At 44.5% G+C, this 20,477-nt stretch overlaps 1 protein-coding gene across 1 annotated transcript in view; it reads left to right on the top strand.

Annotated features, from left to right (window-relative positions):
• LOC311147580 (uncharacterized protein) overlaps window positions 1–20,477 on the top strand; it is a gene marked incomplete at both ends in the record, with an annotated part of 77,689 nt that overhangs the window by 45,816 nt on the left and 11,396 nt on the right. The window contains 3 exons of the mRNA XM_084184325.1: window positions 119–268; window positions 350–517; window positions 17,117–17,248. Coding sequence (XP_084040451.1) covers window positions 119–268; window positions 350–517; window positions 17,117–17,248 — 450 coding nt within the window. The remainder of the gene's footprint in view (window positions 1–118; window positions 269–349; window positions 518–17,116; window positions 17,249–20,477) is intronic.

Below are 20,477 nucleotides of genomic sequence, written 5' to 3'. Positions count from 1 at the left end.
GTGACCGCCTACCTGTAAAAATGTTAGTTGTTAATTTTGTTATTTTGCTTTTCATTGGTTGGCCCAATGGAAGGACCAGTACCTTCCAACTCTGTGTGTTTGTGTGCGTATACCTCAGGGGAATGGCAGAGGAGCTGTTAATGGGAGTAGCAGAGGAGGAGGGAATGGGCCCAGCAGTGCTAACGGATCGGCCCTGCCCTCCTTCCCCTCCATGGCCCCCCAGGTCCCCGTAACGGCAGAGTACGCCTCCATACGGAAGGTCAAGAAGGTAAACAGTGTTTTCCAATGGAGTGATGGAACAGCATTATACTGTATGAATTCGTACTCTAATTAAATAAAATTGATTAAGGTGGACAAGGCAACCAAGAAGGAGAACGGGAACGCAGAGTCAGATGACCAATCAAGTCTCCAATCAAGTGTGGGAGAGTCATCCTCTGCCCCGCCCCCTCCACTGCCCCGCAGCCAGGAGTTTCCACGGAAACAGCTGGATCCATTCCACCTGCACGTCTTCCCTAAGGTACGCCCCCTGTACGACATTCATGGACAGAGACTCAGTATATTTGTTGTAATTCTTCACCAGCATGTGTACACTGTTAACCCCACAAGGCATTTTTTACTCAAATACTTCTAGTAAATTGAACTCAAAGTCAATGAAAAGTAATTATTACTTAAAAGGTTTATGTGGTATTGACTCAAAACTAAACAAGGCAACAGTCAACATGTCGCCCCCCTCGAATGATGCAGTTAATTACTATAAGCTACCACCTTGGATCAATCACTGTAATTTTGTAAACGCCGGATCTCTATGGCAAGACACATAATTCACCCAAGTTTCATAAAAATCGGGCCAGTGCTGTCTGAGATATTGCATGTGACGAACATACGAACGAAGACAGATCCACAGTCCCCTCCCCGATTTCATTGTGGGGGACAATAAAATACACAAGGGACCTATATACAGGGAGTACCAGTACCAGATCAATGTGAAGGAGTATGAGGTATTTGAAGTAGATATGTACATGAAGGTAGGGTAAATTGGCTAGGCATCAGGATAGATAATAATAAGAGTTTAAAAAAAGGCAACAGTAAACATGTAGTCCCCCACGATTGATGCAGCGCCCCCCTTGGGCCAATCAATGTAATTGTGTAAATGACGGATCTCTATGGCAAGACACATCATTCACCCAAGTTTCGTCAAAATCGGGCCAGTGGTGTCTGAGATATCACGTGGGTTAGCTAGACTCATATACCTGAGCATGTGTGCCAAATTTCAGCACTCTGAGTCAAACAGATAAAGAGATATAAACATGTGCTCATTATAGCACCACCGTGTGGCCGATATGAATTTTCTTGCATATGTTGAGTCTTGACAGTGTCTGCAACATGTGTACCAAATTGTGTTACAATACGAATATCCTTGACTGATTTATATGCATTTATATGCCAGACCAAGCCCACGTGAATGTTTATTGGTCAATAGCGGCCATGTTGTTTTAGGTACTAGTCTGGACTGTATTTGTTAGTGACAGAGACATGGTTGTTGAATTTGTTCATTTTCAGTCCTGTGGCCTTCAACAAGTGAGTTCCTAGGCAAATGTTATCATTATTAAACTCTTTATGACAGTACATTACCTATCTCATAAGTTCTTATTTTGAGGCCTAGCTTTATCCCAACACAGTGGCCTGAAACTCATGCTTTACAGGCCACATTAGGCCTGCAAGTTGGCATATATGTTATTTATCTTTGTGTAGCATAACATTTATAAATCAGTCACTCAATGTACATGCAGAAATACTATATTATTATTATTAAAAACAATTCCAAAGAATTAACCTGCAGTGGCACATACTGGGGAAATAGTTAGTTTGTTGTCATAACTTAAAGAATAGAGTTGATTTGACTTCTCATTTAGTTCTGAGTCAGTACCACATACACATTTTATTGACTTTGAGTTTAATTTACTAGAAGTATTTGAGTTAGAAATGCCTTGGGGTTTTGAGTGTAGATGCTATATGGCAGCAATATTAACCTGTCAGTTCCACCATTTACCCACCAGAGGGAACTATGTCCTCCACTTTGTTATTCCTTCTGCTCAGTGCTCATTGTTTGAGCTCAGAGGAAGATTAGATCTCTAACGCTCCGGGTTGAAGTCCCCCCTTAACCACAGGTCTACGTACAGATCACCCTAACCTCAATTCCTAATCTTAGCCATTGTAACTGAGCTTAGATCAGTGTGTAGGGAGCAATTTCAGCCTGATCTTTATCACTATTTCCAGCCCCATGGGCTCTACTGACCTTATCTGTCCACATTAATAGAACGTCAGATCTTCACAGATTGTGTCTAGGAGAGAAGCAGAATTGATCAAAGTATGCCAAAATCATCCTTTAGTTGTTAGAATATGTCCCACAGACATGATTAAATCTCATTGTTAAAAGTATGCCATAACTCATGATATCATTTTGTAACCAGATAAGCCTGATGGAAATACTGTGTATAAACAGTCAAGGCCAGTTTGTGGGCTGCACTGAAAGAGGGAAATGGAGGGACAATGATTGGATAAAGATCAAACTTTCCTGTGTGTTTGGCAGTCCTACCTGTTTTGTCTTACTGTGTGTGTTTTGTGTGCCTGTTTGTGTGTATGTGTGTGTGTCTGTGTGTGTGTGTGTGCGTGCTCACCTGCATTTGCACAGCACAAACAGGGTGATTGTAATCTGCTCGGTCACAGGTTTGGTAGATTGACAGAGCTATGTAAAGTAAACAATGTTATCTTAACAGTGGGTGTGTGTCTGTGTTGTTGCTCTACTTATTTTCTACTGTATGTATGCGTTTGTTTACACTGTATATTAACGGAATGTGTATAATAGTGAGTATGTGTGTATGTATGTGAATGTGAGCATATGCAGTATTTGTGTGAATTAAATACAACTGTGTGTGCGTATGTGTCATGTCATCCTGAGGGGTATACTACGAAGCAGGTTTGAGGAGTTGGCGAGGTAACTTTGGTCAACTCTGATTTCGCCTCGGGATAACCGATCATACAAAAGTGGCTCACCTTTTAGCCAGGTAAATTTGAGTTAGCCTGCTTAACTCACAGCTAACTCCATTGAATGACATGTCTGAGCCACAAGTTGAGGATCAATGAAATCAGATTTGCTCCCTCTTGCAAAGATTGCGTTATCATCCCCTTAATTTGAGGAAGACGAATAATTAGGAAAACGTTTTTTTGTGTTAAAAAATGTTTAATGTTAAAATACTGTATATCACATTACACATTTAGTAATGACAGAATGCATTTTAAACTTCACACAATGTGACACTTTTGTATGACTTAATAAAAAAAATATATAGATAGGAGTGGGGAAAAAGGTGTTTATGCATTGATAAGTGTAACCGGTGTGAAATGGATAGATAGTTAGCGGTGCGTGCTAGTAGTGTTTCAATCTGTGACGTCACTCGCTCTGAGACCTTGAAGTAGTTGTTTCCCTTGCTTTGCAAGGGCTGCGGCTTCTGTGGAGCGAAGGGTAACAGTGCTTTGAGGGTGACTGTTGTCAATGTGTGCAGAGGGTCCCTGGTTCAAGCCCAGGTAGGGGTGAGGAGAGGGACGGAAGTAACACTGTTACATAAGCACGCCAAGACTGCATTAACGATAAGTAATGAAATAAAGACGGCACTTCTAAAAGACTATTTCACACCATAGCCTGCTGAATTTGCAAGATAACTTTGATTTCGGCTGTAGCCTGAGCTCGATTGTGACGCTAACTGAATCTGGTTAGCTTTAGAAAACCCTGAGTAGATCTAGCTTGCTTTGTAGGATACCCCTCAGGGCTACAGGCCCCCAACCCAATTTTTGTTTATTTTAATAATTTTTTTAGGAACTCAGTCGGGGTCTCAACTTACTGTTGAGAGTTAAAATAGTAGGTGCAATTTCGAAATTTGGTAGTGCATCAGCAGTTTTTCTCTTGTAATGTCAGTCATTGACAGTCAATTATCACATGTGAGCTAAAAATGTTTTCATTGGTATCTACACCTTGTAGTAATCATGGCTGAATTACTGAGCAGGCACGCAGGGCATGTGCCCAGGCGCCGTTTCCTCCAGGGGGCCCCCATTGATTTTGTTAGTCACTCTCACTCAGATATCATATGAGCATGCCATAAGTCATGGAACATTTTAGAATAGCTTTCAAATTGCAAAATGTTCTCTCGGCCCCATGGGAAAATGAATAGAATTACATGAAATTGGTTTTAAAAACTGCAAAAATGTTCTGTCCGCCCCATGGCCAGATTTTTTAAATTTCAGAAAAATTGCTTTAAAACCACAACATTTTCTCTACGCCCCATGGCAAAATGCGTAGAATTGCATGAAATTAACCTTAAAAAAACAATTTTCTCTCCGCTGTCAAGAGGGGCACCACTAAAAAAATGACCCGAAAGGTGCGGGCCCCCAAACTAGGGATGGGCATTTGAAATTATTTCACTATTCGAATAATATCAATAACAAAAAATTTGAAAATTTCAATGGACACTTGCTCGTGTAGCGTGGTTCGTTCTGCGTTGTGTACTTTTAATTAGGACACTGCCACAACTGGAGGTCTGCTGGTTGGATTCTTTTTATTTGCCCTGCACACGAAGAGACAACACACAATATGTTAGCCCTTGGCGCAGTCACAGCTCTCGGGCACCTGCGTGAGCACATGAAAACTCACTCAAACACCGTCCCAAGTACTCACAAATTACAATAGGTACCCTAATTAGCAAGCTCGGTGAAACTTCTTAACATAAATCTTTATATTGTCCACATTGTCACAAAACATATAGTTGCGTAACAGCACTTTGTGTAACATTACATTTACATTTACATTTATGTCATTTAGCAGACGCTCTTATCCAGAGCGACTTACAAATTGGTGCATTCACCTTATATCCAGTGGGATAACCACTTTACAATTAATTTATTTTATTAATTTATTTCTTTATTATTATTATTATTATAATTTTTTATTTTGGGGGGGGGGGGGGGGGGGGGGTAGAAGGATTACTTTATACTATCCCAGGTATTCCTTAAAGAGGTGGGGTTTCAAATGTCTCTGGAAGGTGGTGAGTGACTCCGCTGTCCTGGCGTCGTGAGGGAGCTTGTTCCACCATTGGGGTGCCAGAGCAGCGAACAGTTTTGACTGGGCTGAGCGGGAACTATGCTTCCGCAGAGGAAGGGGAGCCAGCAGGCCAGAGGTGGATGAACGCAATGCCCTTATCACAATGCCATTACCACAGTTTTATATTGACAAATTACAGAGCCAAGGACAACATACCTTGCTAGTTGAAGGTCAGGCAAAAGAGAACAATAAGAGGGTACGTAAGTACAGATAACCCTCGATGGACCAAACCAAAATATACAACACTTTTACAACCAGGTGTATTTAATATAGATATATAAAAATGTTTGTACACCAAAAAATAACATTAGCTATGCAGCTGTAATTAAATAAAGAAAACACATTGAATTATTATTATTATTATTATTATTATTATTATTATTAACATCCCCTCTTGACCTGGCCTACTTGAACTGGTCCTTGTGTGCAACTTGGTGCATTATCTAGGGGAACAACATCACACTACTACATTCACCCCCACTGTTTTACACTAGATTATAAGAACAAAACAAAACACATTACCTCGAAGGTAACAAAGCAAAGAAAGAAAAAAAACATTTCACACCCACAGGGCGACAGAGTAACCCAGTGTAGTCCCTTAATTCTAGACCCACAAATGGTCGATCAGCTGGAAAGCTATCCCGTGAAGGATTAGGAAAAATAAGAGGTAGCTAATCCCTTATTCAACTGTATACAAAAAATGCCAAATACATTTTATGCTGATGAACTACACACAAATCACCCTAAGACCCACTTAGATTACCACATACACAAAGAAAGAAAAAAAAGATAGGCAATATCCTACCGTCACTGAGAAACCAAGAACTGTTTCATTTCCTGTGTAGACATAGTTTGGATTAGCCTATTCACTGGCTTAATAAGTCTACCTAGTCTAAACCGAACACCCTCCCCAAAAACCTAGCAGGAATGTCACGGACAGCACTAACCGTGCTCAGAGGTCTAACCTCAGGTTGGGGAATACTACAAATCGGCATATCCGGAGCCAGCACACTTTCAGTTAGTAGTGTCAGACGACTGATCAGAATCCTGGTAGATTGTCACAGACCACACTGACGAAGCATCTTCAACCAAGTTAACAACATCTGTCACAGCACCATCCCCACTGAATGGAGTTTCGCTATCAGAACTCTTGTAGGCTTTGGGGATCTCTCTCTGGTCCACTTCTGCTGAGCACACCTCACTCAAGGGGACTTCATACGGTTGTTCCACTTCACTTCCATCAGCTGGGACTCCACCATCCTCTTGGAGTATCCTCCCAGAAAACTCAGGAATGCTTGCTACCCAGTGGACAGTCCTTGCGTCACTCCCATCCACTTTGCTGGACGCTGCAGACATCTCAGAGATCACGTCACCACTCGATAGAGATCCGTGACCCTCAGGTTCCCCCCAAGAAGGCAAAGGCAGAAAGTTGACTGGCATAATCAGGTTCCTATGCACAGTTTTGATGCGTCCAGTGGTAGGGTGTTGTATACGATATGTGTTCAGTGAGCTGTTCTTCGCAACCACTATGTACACTGCACTGTCCCAGCGATCAGCCAGTTTCTTCTTGCCCCTCTCTCCCTTGTTAGCAAGTAGAACTCTGTCTCACTTCTCTACCGAATGACCCTTCGACCGTCTGTTGTAGACCTCGGCTTGTCTCTTTTGTTGCTTACTGGCATGCTGCTGGGCCAATGTCATGGCCTCTCTCAGATCCTCACCCAGAGACTGGACATACTTATCCACATCTACTGTGCCCCATCCAACAGCACACTTTCAAACATAACATCTACCGGCAACCTAGGGGTGCGTCCAAACATCAAGAAGAAGGGTGGAAACCCAGTAGTCTCGTGAACAGTGCAGTTATAGGAGAATGACAATGTGTTCAACATCTGAGGCCATTTAGCCTTAGACCTAGCTGGCAGAGCTCTAATCATGCCACCCAGTGTGCGATTCAGACGTTCTGCTTGACCGTTACCCATGGGATGATAAGGTGTGGTGTGGGACTTTCCAACACCAGATAACTGAAGTAATTCTGCAATAAGTGAACTCTCAAAGTTAGCACCCCTGTCAGAATGGATACAATCAGCGAACCCATAAATGCAGAATAGATTATTCCAGAGAACACGAGCAACAGTCTTAGCAGACTGGTTTGGACATGGATACGCACAGGCCAGCTTAGTAAAGTGATCAGTCACTACTAACACATCAATAGACTTGTTGTTTGAATCCTCTGCAGTCCAGAAATCAATACACACGAGTTCCAAAGGTGCTGTGGAGCTCTTGCTTCAGGCTCAGGTGCTTTACTCAACACGCATCTCTTACAGTGGGCCACGTATTCCTTGACATCCTTTTCCATAGAGTCCCAGTAAAACCGCTGTCTCGTAAGCCACAATGTGCGCTGCTGACCCTGATGACCAGCATCATCATGAACTCCCTTCAACACAAGGCCTCTCAAAGACACAGGTACGACATACTGGAATATTTTCGTCTTAATCACTGGGTGTTTTGAGACACAATACAGAATCCCTACTGTCTTTAGAGTATAAATTGTTTCATTAGCTTCAAGGACTTGCTCTCTCCTAGATGGGCGCCGGCCTCTATCTACAAAGAACATGACTCTGCTGATGACAGGATCCAGTGACTGGTTATCATACAGTTCCTCGTGTGCAAAGACAGGTAAAGGGCTCTGACCCATGGACATCAACTTCTCAAGGTGCTGCACATGTGAAACGGCCCTCACCATCATCCCATCGGTGGTGAGCATGGAGGACAGCAGACACCTCTTCACAGGAAACCAACCCACTGACATCGTCTCCAGCTCTACTCAACTCACTCCCAGGAGCCATAGACGTTCCACAGCCAGCCTCGGGCTGTTCACAGGAGAGGCGGAACATGTCTTGAACATCATCCACTCGAAGGCCTCTGGCTTCCTCCAGCAGGACATCATATGGAATTCTTGTCAGTCGGTGCAGAACTGTGGAGCGGGCAAATGGCTCTCTGCTCAAAGCATCGGCAATGACATTCTTGGGACCTGGTATGTACTGGATATCAAAATTAAAGGGTGCCAGCTTTGCAACCCATCTCTGCTCACATGCATCAAGTCTCGGCTTTGTAAGAATATATTTGAGTGTTATTGTTGTCGGTCCACACAGTAAACTTATGCCCTCGCAGCCAATGGCTGAATTGATCATGAATGGCCCATTTCATGGCTAGAAATTCCAGCCGGTTAGCAGGATACTTGGATTGTGCATGATTAAGAGATTTACTAGCAAAAGCTATTGGCCTGGCTATTGCCTTCCCATCTTGCACTTGGGATAGTACAGCTCCCAAACCACTAGTAGATGCATCCACAGAAAGTAAAAATGGCAGAGAAAAATCTGGATGAGCCAGCAGTGCCTGGTCAACTAGTGCTGATTTCAAAGCTTCAAAAGCGAGTTGACATTTGGCTGTCCAGTCTGCAGCAGTGAGCCTGCGAGAGGGACCAGGCCTCCACCTACCCTTGCCTCTCCTAGGCTTCTTCTGACCTGTAGTTAGCTGAAACAATGGCCTAGCAACCATGGAACAATTCTCAATGTAGTGCTGATAGTATACTACCATACCACGTTATAATACCCTGACGTCAAGTCCATTGTGCTGAAGAAGGCATACCTCCCAGTGCGGCCAGTACATCAGCCTGATGAGGCAGGGGATGGGCATCCTTTACTGTGCGGGCATTTAACCACCTAAAGTCAGGACACAGGCGCAAGTCCCCATTCTTTTTCCATACCAGCACCAATGGTGAGGCATACTCGCTGCTGGATATTCTGACGATTTCCTTTTCCTCCATATCATCCAGTGTTTCCCTGAGTTTTTGGTAATGAGCTGGAGAAAGCCTAAGATAAGGTAATCGAAATGGGCGGTCATCAGTCAGCCGTATGCGATGGCAGAACTCCTTTGCCTCACCACAATCTAGGCTATGTCTAGAGAACACTGTGTCATACTTCCCAATTAAATTGACAAGTTTATCTTTCCAGAACTGTGAAACTGGACACTCCTCAACAGACAGGCCTTGAAGTCCAAGATTGCTCAGTGTACTGTTGCCATTAACTACACTGCCACCAACTGAACTCTTAGCTGTCAGACTGCCATGTGAGCTGTCACATTTAACTTTTGCCATGTTCTGGTAAGCTGCTTGCTGCTTGACATCATCAAAATCCTCCAATGCAATGCAAGGGTACACATCCGCCACTTTAGCATTTCGTCTCAGGGTAACTGGCGATGTTGTTGGATTCACAATCTTCACAGGGAGCCATCCATCCCCCCACAGAGGCGTAACTACTCTCCCCACTAATATGTGTCGATTCACACAACGAGACGTGCTGGGCTCGACAACAACAGTACTGCCCACAGAGAGTTTTGTCTTTGGGGGTTGGAGCGTTACTGCTCTCTTCAACTTAATGGTGCCCACTTTATCTGGGATGGAGTCTCCTCTCCTTCTCTCCAGATTTGACAGGAGACGCAGGAAGTGGCTGTCTTCACACTGGCTAGAGGACCCTGGTGTACCCACCACCCGCCAGTAGCTGTCATTTGATTTGAACTGTCTAATCAGAGACTTCAACACATTAGTGCCCACAATGAGTTCATCAACCTGCCCATCTACAATAAGTACTGGGACTACATAGCTGAAGCCATAAAGCTGAATTTTTAAGTCACACATGCCCACTTGGCTAGTTTGCGTCCCACCACAACCCACCAGGATGATGTCTGAAGGAGCTAGAAAGTTCCCCTCTACCACTCCTGCCTCCCTCAACCGAGGTACAATATCTGCTCACAGAGTAGTAGCCATGGACCCACTATCTAACATCCCCTTCAGCTCAACTTTATCCTGTACTAGCACAGTGGTGTAAAACAAACTGTCATTCTGAGTAATTCTCATTGTGTTCTGAAAAATTACTGTGTTGTTTTTGGGTACTGATTCACAAAAATAAGAATAAACAGATCATCAGTGGAGGAAAAATAAGACTGCCCCACATTGCCCTCCTCAGAATGGAGGCTTTCTAGTTTTCCTGAGACCTGCCAGTCTGTCCACATCCAGGGCTCTGTCGCTGCCCAGTCTCACTACAGTCAAAACTCATGTGGCCCGGAGAGAAGCACTTGAAGCACAGCTGGTGCATCTGACAGTGAGCTTTGGTCCAGTGATTAGTGCTTCCACAGACAGCGCACTCACGCTGACGTTTGTGGAACTGTTTACGGGGCCCTCTGTTCACAGACTGAGTATTGCTGACCAGAGCCTTCTCTAACAAAGTCAAAACTTTCTCTAATGTCCCACCCTCAGATACAGATGGTGCCTGGTCTGGTTCACTTTGAGAAAAAGATGACACATTAGGTCTGTTCACAGGACCCACTCCCTCCTGGGGGGAGTCAAAGACGGCAGCCACCTGCTGTGAAAGTTGTGTTCTACATGCTTTACGTTCCCTTAACAGTTCATCCAACCGATCCTGTACCTCACTGGCAGTCCAGTCACGAAGGGATTTGCTCTTGAATACTTGGGCCAACTCTTTATCAGGACAGTTGCGTACAAACATGACTGCCAACTCTGAGCACTGATTGGTTAAGGTCCTGCCCTCACTTACAAGGTACTGTTCAGCTGCCTCTGCAGCTTTGTTAAACCTAATCCAGAAATCTAGTAGACCCTCATTAGCATATGGTTTGATTGAATAGAAATCAGCTAATGGCATACCCGAGCAGACAGTATCCCCAAAGTGTTGCTTGAGAACACTGAACACCACCTTAACATCTGTGACAACAGGGTTGTTACGCATCCAGACTTTGGTCACATCCCGTGCCCTCCCCATGAGCCTAGACATCCCCTCCCCAACATTCTCAGACCCAGTGTAACCCCTCTTCTCTAGGTAGACTCCCATTAGCTCCTCCCACTCCAGGACAGAGTACTTATCTGAGCCTTCGCCCCTAAAGAAAGGTGGAGCACTAACATCTGACTTCACAACCAGATTCAGCTTGGACCCATCAATAAAGGTTGACCCACACTGCTCAGCTGGGGTTGGTGAGGGGGACGGGCAGGAGAAAGACTTGAAACCCCAGGCTGCAGTAAACTCGCTCTGATAGATTATCCTATCTCTGAACCAAGGTCACTAAACTGACTTGGATGCGTCCCATTATTACTGAGGACTGTGGGTGATGGTACAAAGACAGAGGTGGGATACCCTGGTCAGGTGGAATAAACAGCCTACCCCTCCCAGTGCTTGCAAACTCAGGACTAGCAAATGCTCTACTCCCAGGAGCTGACTGTACAATTGGTGTAAATGGAAGGACACCCCTACCTCTACCCACACTAAAATCCCCAGCATAACTCATCTTAAGGACTTGAGAGTCTTCCATGGCTCAACAAAGCACTAAAATACAATGTAATTTACTGCAGTCAAATACAAAAGAAATTGCAATAAACAAATTCATCCAAAACATACAGTCAACACGTGCATTTAATTTATTTTTTACCTTTTTTAACTCGGCAAGTCAGTTAAGAACAAATTCTTATTTACAATGACGGCCTACACCAGCCAAACCCGGACGACGCTGGGCCAATTGTGCACCGCCCTATGGGAGTCCCAATCACAGCCGGTTGTGATACAGCCTGGAATCGAACCAGGTGGTCTGTAGTGACGCCTCAAGCACTGAGATGCAGTGCGTTACACCACTGCGCCACTCGGGAGCCCTAATGAATATGCTACATTCACCTTCACTATTTACAGTATATATTCGCTTACAGCAAACCAGCAGCAAATGCACATGCACAGATCGCGTACCTCATCCACATGCACAGCTCCGTTGGTCGGCTTGAGCTGACCAGTCGGCAGGTCACGGCATCCGTTTGTAGCGTGGTTCGTTCTGCGTTGTGTACTTTTAATTAGGACACTGCCACAACTGGAGGTCTGCTGGTTGGATTATTTTTTATTTGCCCTGCACACGAAGAGACAACACACAATATGTTAGCCCTTGGTGCAGTCACAGCTCTCGGGCACCTTGCTAGTTGAAGGTCAGGCAAAAGAGAACCCAGGTGCTGCGTGCACACATTCAGTGCCTAACAACACACTATACAATACAAGTAAAATGATATACAACATAATTATGACAAAATAAAAGACATACCTGCACACGAAGAGACAACACACAATATGTTAGCCCTTGGTGCAGTCACAGCTCTCAGGCACCTGCGTGAGCACATGAAAACTCACTCAAACACCGTCCCAAGTACTCACAAATTACAATAGGTACCCTAATTAGCGAGCTCGGTGAAACTTCTTAACATAAATCTTTATATTGTCCAAATTGTAACAAAACCTATAGTTGCGTAACAGCACTTTGTGTAACATTACCACAGTTTTATATTGACAAATTACAGAGCCAAGGACAACATACCTTGCTAGTTGAAGGTCAGGCAAAAGAGAACAATAAGAGGGTACGTAAGTACAGATAACCCGCGATGGACCAAACCAAAATATACACAACTTTTACAATCAGGTGTATTTACAATATAGATATATAAAAATGTTTGTACACCAAAAAATAACATTAGCTATGCAGCTGTAATTAAATAAAGAAAACACATTGAATTATTATTATTATTAACTTATTAACATCCCCTCTTGACCTGGCCTACTTGAACTGGTCCTTGTGTGCAACTTGGTGCATTATCTAGGGGAATAACATCACACTACTACACTCGCACGAAAGAGAGAGCCGGTGCGCTGCGCTCTGCTTGTTTCAGCAGAAGGGTGGGGGAGTGTTGAGAGAGGAGCAGTGGCCGGTGTGTGTGACAGTCTATGTGTGTGGCACGGAGGGAGAGAGAGAGAGGGAAAATAGCCATACCGACTCACGCTAGTTAGACAAACTTCAGTTGCTACACATGGAGCCTCTGACTGTAGCGCTGCTTTAATTGACTGACAATAACAACAAGCTACACGTGTCAAACGTGTATAGGCTACCAGTGCGCCTTTTTTATGGGGTGCACTGAACTGTTGAATGTAATGGTCTATCCATGTAGGCTTTGTAGCAATGTCACATAGATCATTTTATTACATTTTTTTTATTCTCAATAATGAATGCTCTCCCAAGTAATCTAATACTAACGTCAATTTTGATATTCGAATATTCGAATAACCGTGCCCATACCCCAAACCAAATCTCTCTTAGGGTCCCCAAAAAACTAGGGCCGGCCCTGGTGTCATGATCTCAGGCTCTCTAGTGTGTCCTTGAGAGAGATCTTGTTTTTGTCTATTTAGTGTGAGTGTTTTGGAGAAAGCAAGTGATCGTTGTCTCTTGTTTATAGTTGAATGACATGGCAAAATTTAGTTTTACGCCTAAATAGACATACCCAAACTTAATTATTTTTCATGAGATGGCCATAAACAATAACTGGTAATGTTGCATGGTTTTAGAAAGATTTGGAACTCACCTTTCTTGTAAAAAATAAATAAAAAATTGCTGAGGTGTACTCATTTTGAGGACACAAGCTCAAGTACATAGTACAAATATTATGAAAATATGAAAGATCATATATTACTTTTTTCCTATTCAACAAAGGTGGGCTATTAGGGCTTGAAATAATGGAAATGCTTTCTAAATATAGTAACAATCAAAGTATAAATGACTTACAGTAAGATTGCACATTTCTTATAACTGTAAAAGTAAATATGATGATACTTAGCGACAGTACAATATTTGCACTATAACGCTGACAGATAATTTTCTCCTTAACGTCCACTGAGCGGTGCAGAGACACCATTCAAATGTGTGCAGATTAGTTACAACTTCAGCTTTAAGCACAACGTGATTTTGTCCATCTGTGACCAAGAGAAAGTGGTCTTGGTTCAATTCTATGAAATTATTCTGTCGTTTCTCATTTTGAGAGCTCTAAATCCGGCGGAGAATATCACAGCGAGATGAAACTAGTATGAAACCGCTCAAAGTCCCCCAAATAGGGGGCTTACCATCTACAAGGATATTATGGTCATGTTTATGCGTGTGTACTGTAGCCTATATGTGTGTATGTGCTTCATAGCTCGTGTGTGTGTGTGTGTTTGTGAGCCTGCGGCCCCGCCCTTCTCCTGCTCTGTGGAGCACATGATGTGTGAGTGGCTAGCGGAGCAGAGGAGACATTTATGCAAGAGCCTGGCTGACTACCAAGCCATGTGTGAGTGAGTGTGTGTGTGTGCATGTGCGCATGTGCGCGTGTGTGTGCTTGCATGTGTGTTTTGTTAAATGGCATCGAGGGAAGAAGAAACAGCAAACAGGTAGCCATCCAGCCAGAGGAATAAATAGTACACACACTGATTTCATCACTGGCTCTGGAGAGGGCAGCTGTCACGCCCTGACATAGAGATCTCTAGTTGGTTTGGTCAGGGTGTGAATATCTATGTGAATATCTAGAATGTGTATATCTATGTTGGCTGGGTGTGGTTCCCAACCAGAGGCAGCTGTCGATCGTTGTCTCTGATTGGGGATCATATTTAGGTAGCCATTTTTGCCTACCTATGTTGTGGGATTTTGTTTCTGTTTGGCGCGTTTGATTTTTAGCCTCTTGAACTTCACGTTCTGTTGGATTTTGTTATTTTGTCGGTGTTCATATAATAAACGACTATGTACGCATACCACGCTGCACCTTGGTCCGATCCTTTACTCAACGAACGTGACAGGAGCTTAATTTACAGAACATTAACTATTGGGCTATGTAATTATTGAGTTTGATCTTTGTTAGAATGTAAATTAAATTAAGATTTTATAAACAAGCACAATCAACAAACAACTCCTGAACTTTAATGAACTTTAATTGTGTTTACTAATGTCGCTCATAAAACATTCATAATCACTGACACCATAGATGATGGATATGTATGAGTTTCAGCTTTCTTTTTGTACCATACTGGTAAAGAAACCTCCTGGGAGTCTTCTCCTGCAGTGGATTTGAAGTGTAGATATGACAGTGGGGACAATGGAGTGTCTCTGTGTGTGATAGAGAGCAATAAACATCTGGATGTTGGTAGCACTCCTCTCTCACTTGAGGCTGAGAAACCTCTGACTGATCGACCAAGAGTTCAAAATATCCACTGATGAAGAAGAAAATCTAATTTGATGGCAGCATCTGATTCTGGTTATGATTGCTGTCTGATTTCTTGGCAGCTGTGCGCTGAGTGGTCTGTCTTTTGAGACACACACACAAACGCACACACAAACACACACACAAAACACACACACGTGGGGAGCATCTTTGATCTGGGGGCCGTGTATATGCAACACAACACACATGATTCATTAACCATCAAAATGTCCTCAAAAACATTTCACCCTCTGTCTGACAGTACTGTTTTGTTGTGATCAGAAAAAACAACAACCAAAAGGACAAGAGACAGCAGTATGGTGGAGGGGAGACTTTAATTGAACCTGACAGCATAGTGAAGCTGCATAGAGATTATATGCTGTAAATGGGGAGATATTTAATAGCACTACACATGTACACTTACAAATGTGTGAACAGAGATGATCTGATGCCAAAAGATAATTTCATCCATATGCACAACGATGCACAACCATTTCAACAACCATGGCATTCCTCTCTACAAACACAGTCCCTCACCGTTCTCTTACAAGACTAGTGGTGGGACGGATGGGTAGACAGTCACATGAGATCCACTCACACACACACACACACACACACACACACACACACACACACACACACACACACACACACACACACTCCTTGCTGTTCAGTGTGGACTGTGTTTACATTGTTTCCCTGGATAAACATTTGCAAGAGAACTCACACACACACACAAACATACAGGTCTCCTGTATCGTATGTCCATGTATATGCAGGCCGGACATAAAGCTGAGCTGACCTACCAGAGATAATCTACAGTGTGTGCGTTCATGTTTATGTGTGTCTGTGTCTGTGTGTGAGTATGCATGCATTGAGTTGTTTTGCTGGGATTTATACAGTATATTGTTCAATACAAGGCCCTTATTCAAAAGGTGTCTCGGAGTATGGGTGCTGATGTAGGATCATCATATATAATCATATTCATTATGATCTAAAAGACAAAACTGATCCTGTATCAGCACTTCTACTTTTGAGGCTCTATTAGTGAGGCTTATGTGTTTTTTTGTTGAGCAAAACTTTTTGTGGAGGTACTACGCAGCGCACAGACCCCCTCGCGCAGTCGAGATAAGTCGAGTTTCCTTGTAAGCCTATTTGGCGGGGAAACTGTGAAGCCAGCTGTATAGCCTATTGCATGTTTCTGTTTATGAGTCTTTTATTAAAGAATGTGAAACAATGTTGTCTTTTTGCGGCTTTTCATTGAATCATGCATAGCTGTTCTTTTTGTGGCCTAATATAAATGTGTTCATATGGCCAGAATATTATCTATAGGCTAAAAAATATGTATCTGGTAAAAGGCTGACATTTGGACGTTTCAATTAAAAAAATACTCTTTGTCACATGACTATAGAAATGGAAACATTGTGATTTTAGAGAAACAAAGTAACAATAGCCTATGATTAAAGGGTTAGGCTATACTGGGTTCTCACCATCATTATCATGATCCACATCATTCCAATTCAATCAAGTCACAATTATCAGCTTTGGTATTGACATCAGTGAGCAGGCTTTCAGAGTGAGGCGAGACACATGGGTAGGCCTACCAACGGAAAACGTCTGAAAATGATTATCAATAAGCAATAGGCAACAGATCTCTTCACAGCTTCCCCGGTGCTTCACAGCTTCCCCGGGAAACTCAACGTATTATAGCCTCACGTGAATGAAAGCGGAGCGGAGGAAGGAGTTTGCTTCTGCTGCAGTGTTCACCTTAATATATGATGTGTTGCGGCGGGGCTTCGAGCAGTGAGTATGGGCCCTGGCTACCAGGCTGACAGCAGAGCCCTCACCTCTGTTCTCTGTGTGTCCACCAGGAGGCGGTGTTCATGGGAAACGGGGAACAGTACATCTGGAAGCCCCCTGAGGACAATGGCATTGTCACCTTGCACCCAGCGCCTACACCCCCGGGGGAGAACGGACAAGGATACATACCCACAGCCTTGGAGGTGAGGGATGTGTCTGTGTGTGTATGTAGGTGGGTGGTGGAGTGGGCGGGATGAGGTAAGTGTGTCATGGGGAGATTTGTGCATTGCTTAGGGAATATATGGTTTGTATGTACTGTAAATGTCTGTTAACTTTATGTGCAAATTGTGAAAGAGGGGGTCCTGTTTACCTAGAGAGCTCCTCTTTGATTGGCTTTGCCGCCATAACACAGACAACCTTTGACCTCTATGCCTTCCTGAGTCAAACTTGGTCAGGGGCCTGGTATCTGGTTACACTGCAGGGTCGAATTACACCCATGTTGAACCGCAACGTGGGGGTCGACCCATAACTTCCACACCCTAACCCTTAGCTCTGACATATCAGTCATACTATGGGACCAAGTACTTCTGGACAGTTTCACTTTTGGCTCAGTTGCAGACCACCAGGGGACTCTTTATCGGGTGTTTTTCTATTTATTTCCAGATCATTTCCGTTTCTGTTTACTTTTTTCCCTCACTGTACACTACCGGTCAAAAGTTTTAGAACACCTACTCATTCAAGGGTTTTCTTAATTTTTACTATTTTCTACATTGTAGAATAATAGTGAAGACATCAAAACTATGAAATAACACTTATGGAATCATGTAGGAACCAAAAAAGTGCTAAACAAATCCAAATATATTTTGCCTTGATGACAGCTTTGCACACTCTTGGCATTCTCTCAACCAGCTTCACCTGGAATTTGTTCCAACAGTCTTGGAGTTCCCACATATGCTGAGCACTTGTTAGTTGCTTTTCCTTCACTCTGCAGTCTGACTCATCCCAAACCATCTCAATTTGGTTGAGGTCGGGGGATTGTGGAGGCCAGGTAATCTCATCCCATATTTTCAGGTTTAAAATGCCAGGTTTATACACAGAGAATAGAAATACGAACGGTATCTTAGAGTAGACGAGGAGAAGGAGAAGAGGAGAACAAAGCAAATAAAAGATACAGTACAGGCTTCCTCAACAGCTGCAGTTTTGAAACCCCCATTCGTCTTGTGACTTCCTTCCTCTGCTGCAAACACACACACATACACATACATACACACACATGCACACACACACACACAATGGCTGCACAGATCACACAAACAGCGCAGGGCATGGACTTTGTTTATCAAAAAAGATCACCACAGATTTTTGGGGGCAGGGTAAATGTGGTGCTAGAAATATGTCAGGAAGAGAGAGACACACAGAGAGAGAGAGAGGGGGGGGAGGAAGGGAAGATTGAATGTTGAATCTTATGAAAAGAAGAACTCTTATTGTTTATGTTCTCTTGTATGAGTATGTGTTAGTATCTGCAGAGTATAACATATATACTTTGTAGATAGATACTCACAGTGTCAGGCCCATCCCAACAGTTACCCCCTAAAGACCATTGTGCATTTTTTGAAACTATGAAAATGTGATGAGTTGGTGTTGAAGGAGTCAGGCGCAGGAGGGTAAATCACAGAATAACAAGCTTTAATCCGCAAAATACAGGTTTACGCAGAAATGCGTCAAACACACTCCAGGCCACAAAACAGGCGCACTGGAAAATACAAGGTACACGGGAAATACTCCCGTCGATACAAAATACACGCGCTCCACCGAGCTTCACTAACCTCCACAATAAACAATCACCCCACACAGACAAGGTAGCAGAGGGAACGCTTATACAATGACTAATGAGGGAATAAGGACCACGTGTGTGTGATTGAAGACAAGACAAATGGAGTGATGATAAATGGATCGGCAGTAGCTAGTAAGCCGGTGACGCCGAACACCGAAACCTGCCCGAACAAGGAGGGGAGGCAGCCTCGGCGGAAGTCGTGACAGTACCTCCCCGAGCCGCGCGCTGACCCCGGCCTTGGAGACGGCCAGGAGGACGCGGAGCAGGGCGAGCCGGATGGCGACGGTGGAAATCCCGTAACATGGAGGGATCGAGGATATCCCTCACCGGGACACAGCACCGTTCCTCCGGACCGTACCCCCCCCCCACTCCACTAGGTACTGAAGGCCCCCCACCCGACGCCTCGAATCCAGGATGGAAAGGACAGAGTACACCGGGGCCCCCTTGATGTCCAGAGGAGGTGGAGGGACCTCCCGCACCTCAGACTCCTGGAGCGGACCAGCTACCACCGGCCTGAGGAGAGACACATGAAACGAGGGGTTAATACGATAATCAGGGGGAAGTAACAACCTATAAGTGACCTCGTTGAATCTCCTCAGGACTTTGAACGGCCCCACAAACCGCGGGCTCAGCTTCCGGCAGGGCAGGGGGAGGGGCAGATTCCAGGTCGAGAGCCAGACCCGATCCCCTGGTACAAAGACGGGGGCCTCACTGCGGTGGCGGTCAGCGTTGGCCTTCTGACGACGCACGGCGCATTGGAGGTGAACGTGGGCAGTATCCCACGTCTCCTCCACGTGTAAAAACCAGTCATCCACCGCAGGAGCCTCGGTCTGGCTCTGGTGCCACGGTGCCAGAACCAGTTGGAAACCTAGAACATACTGGAAAGGCGTTAGGTTAGTGGAGGGGTGACGGAGAGAGTTCTGGGCATATTCTGCCCATGGCAAGAACACTGACCACTCCCCCGGCCGGTCCTGGCAGTAGGACTGCAGGAACCTACCCACGTCCTGATTTACCCGTTCCACCTGCCCATTACTCTCGGGGTGGAACCCAGAGGTCAGGCTGTCCGAGACCCCCAGACATTCCATGAATGCTTTCCAGACCTTGAATGTGAACTGGGGACCTATATCAGACACTATATCATCTGGTACCCCGTAGGGGAGACCAGGCAGAGGAAGGAGGCGGCAGGCTTTAGAAAAGCGGTCCACAATGACCAGGATGGTGGTGTTACCTTGGGAGAGGGGAAGATGAGTTAGAAAATCAACACTTAGGTGAGACCATGGTCGTTGTGGAACTGGTAAAGGTTGTAACTTACCAGCTGGGAGGTGCCTAGGTGCCTTACTCTGGGCGCACACTGAGCAGGAGACATACACCCTCACGTCCTTAGTCAAGGTAGGCCACCAGTATTTTCCGGTCAGGCAGCGCACTGTACGGCCGATACCTGGGTGACCAGAGGAGGGTGACGTGTGTGCCCAGTAGATCAGATGGTCACGGATAAGAGCAGGCACGTACTGTAGCCCATCTGGACACTGAGGTGGAGAGGGATCCGTGTGTAATTCCTCCTCTATATCCGCGTCCATCGCCCATACTACCGCCGCCAC

Source organism: Coregonus lavaretus (genome assembly GCF_964263955.1).
Source record: "Coregonus lavaretus genome assembly, chromosome: 20".
Taxonomy (NCBI): domain Eukaryota; kingdom Metazoa; phylum Chordata; class Actinopteri; order Salmoniformes; family Salmonidae; genus Coregonus; species Coregonus lavaretus.
Note: the sequence above shows the minus strand (reverse complement) of the source record. Positions and strands in the feature narration are given on the sequence as shown.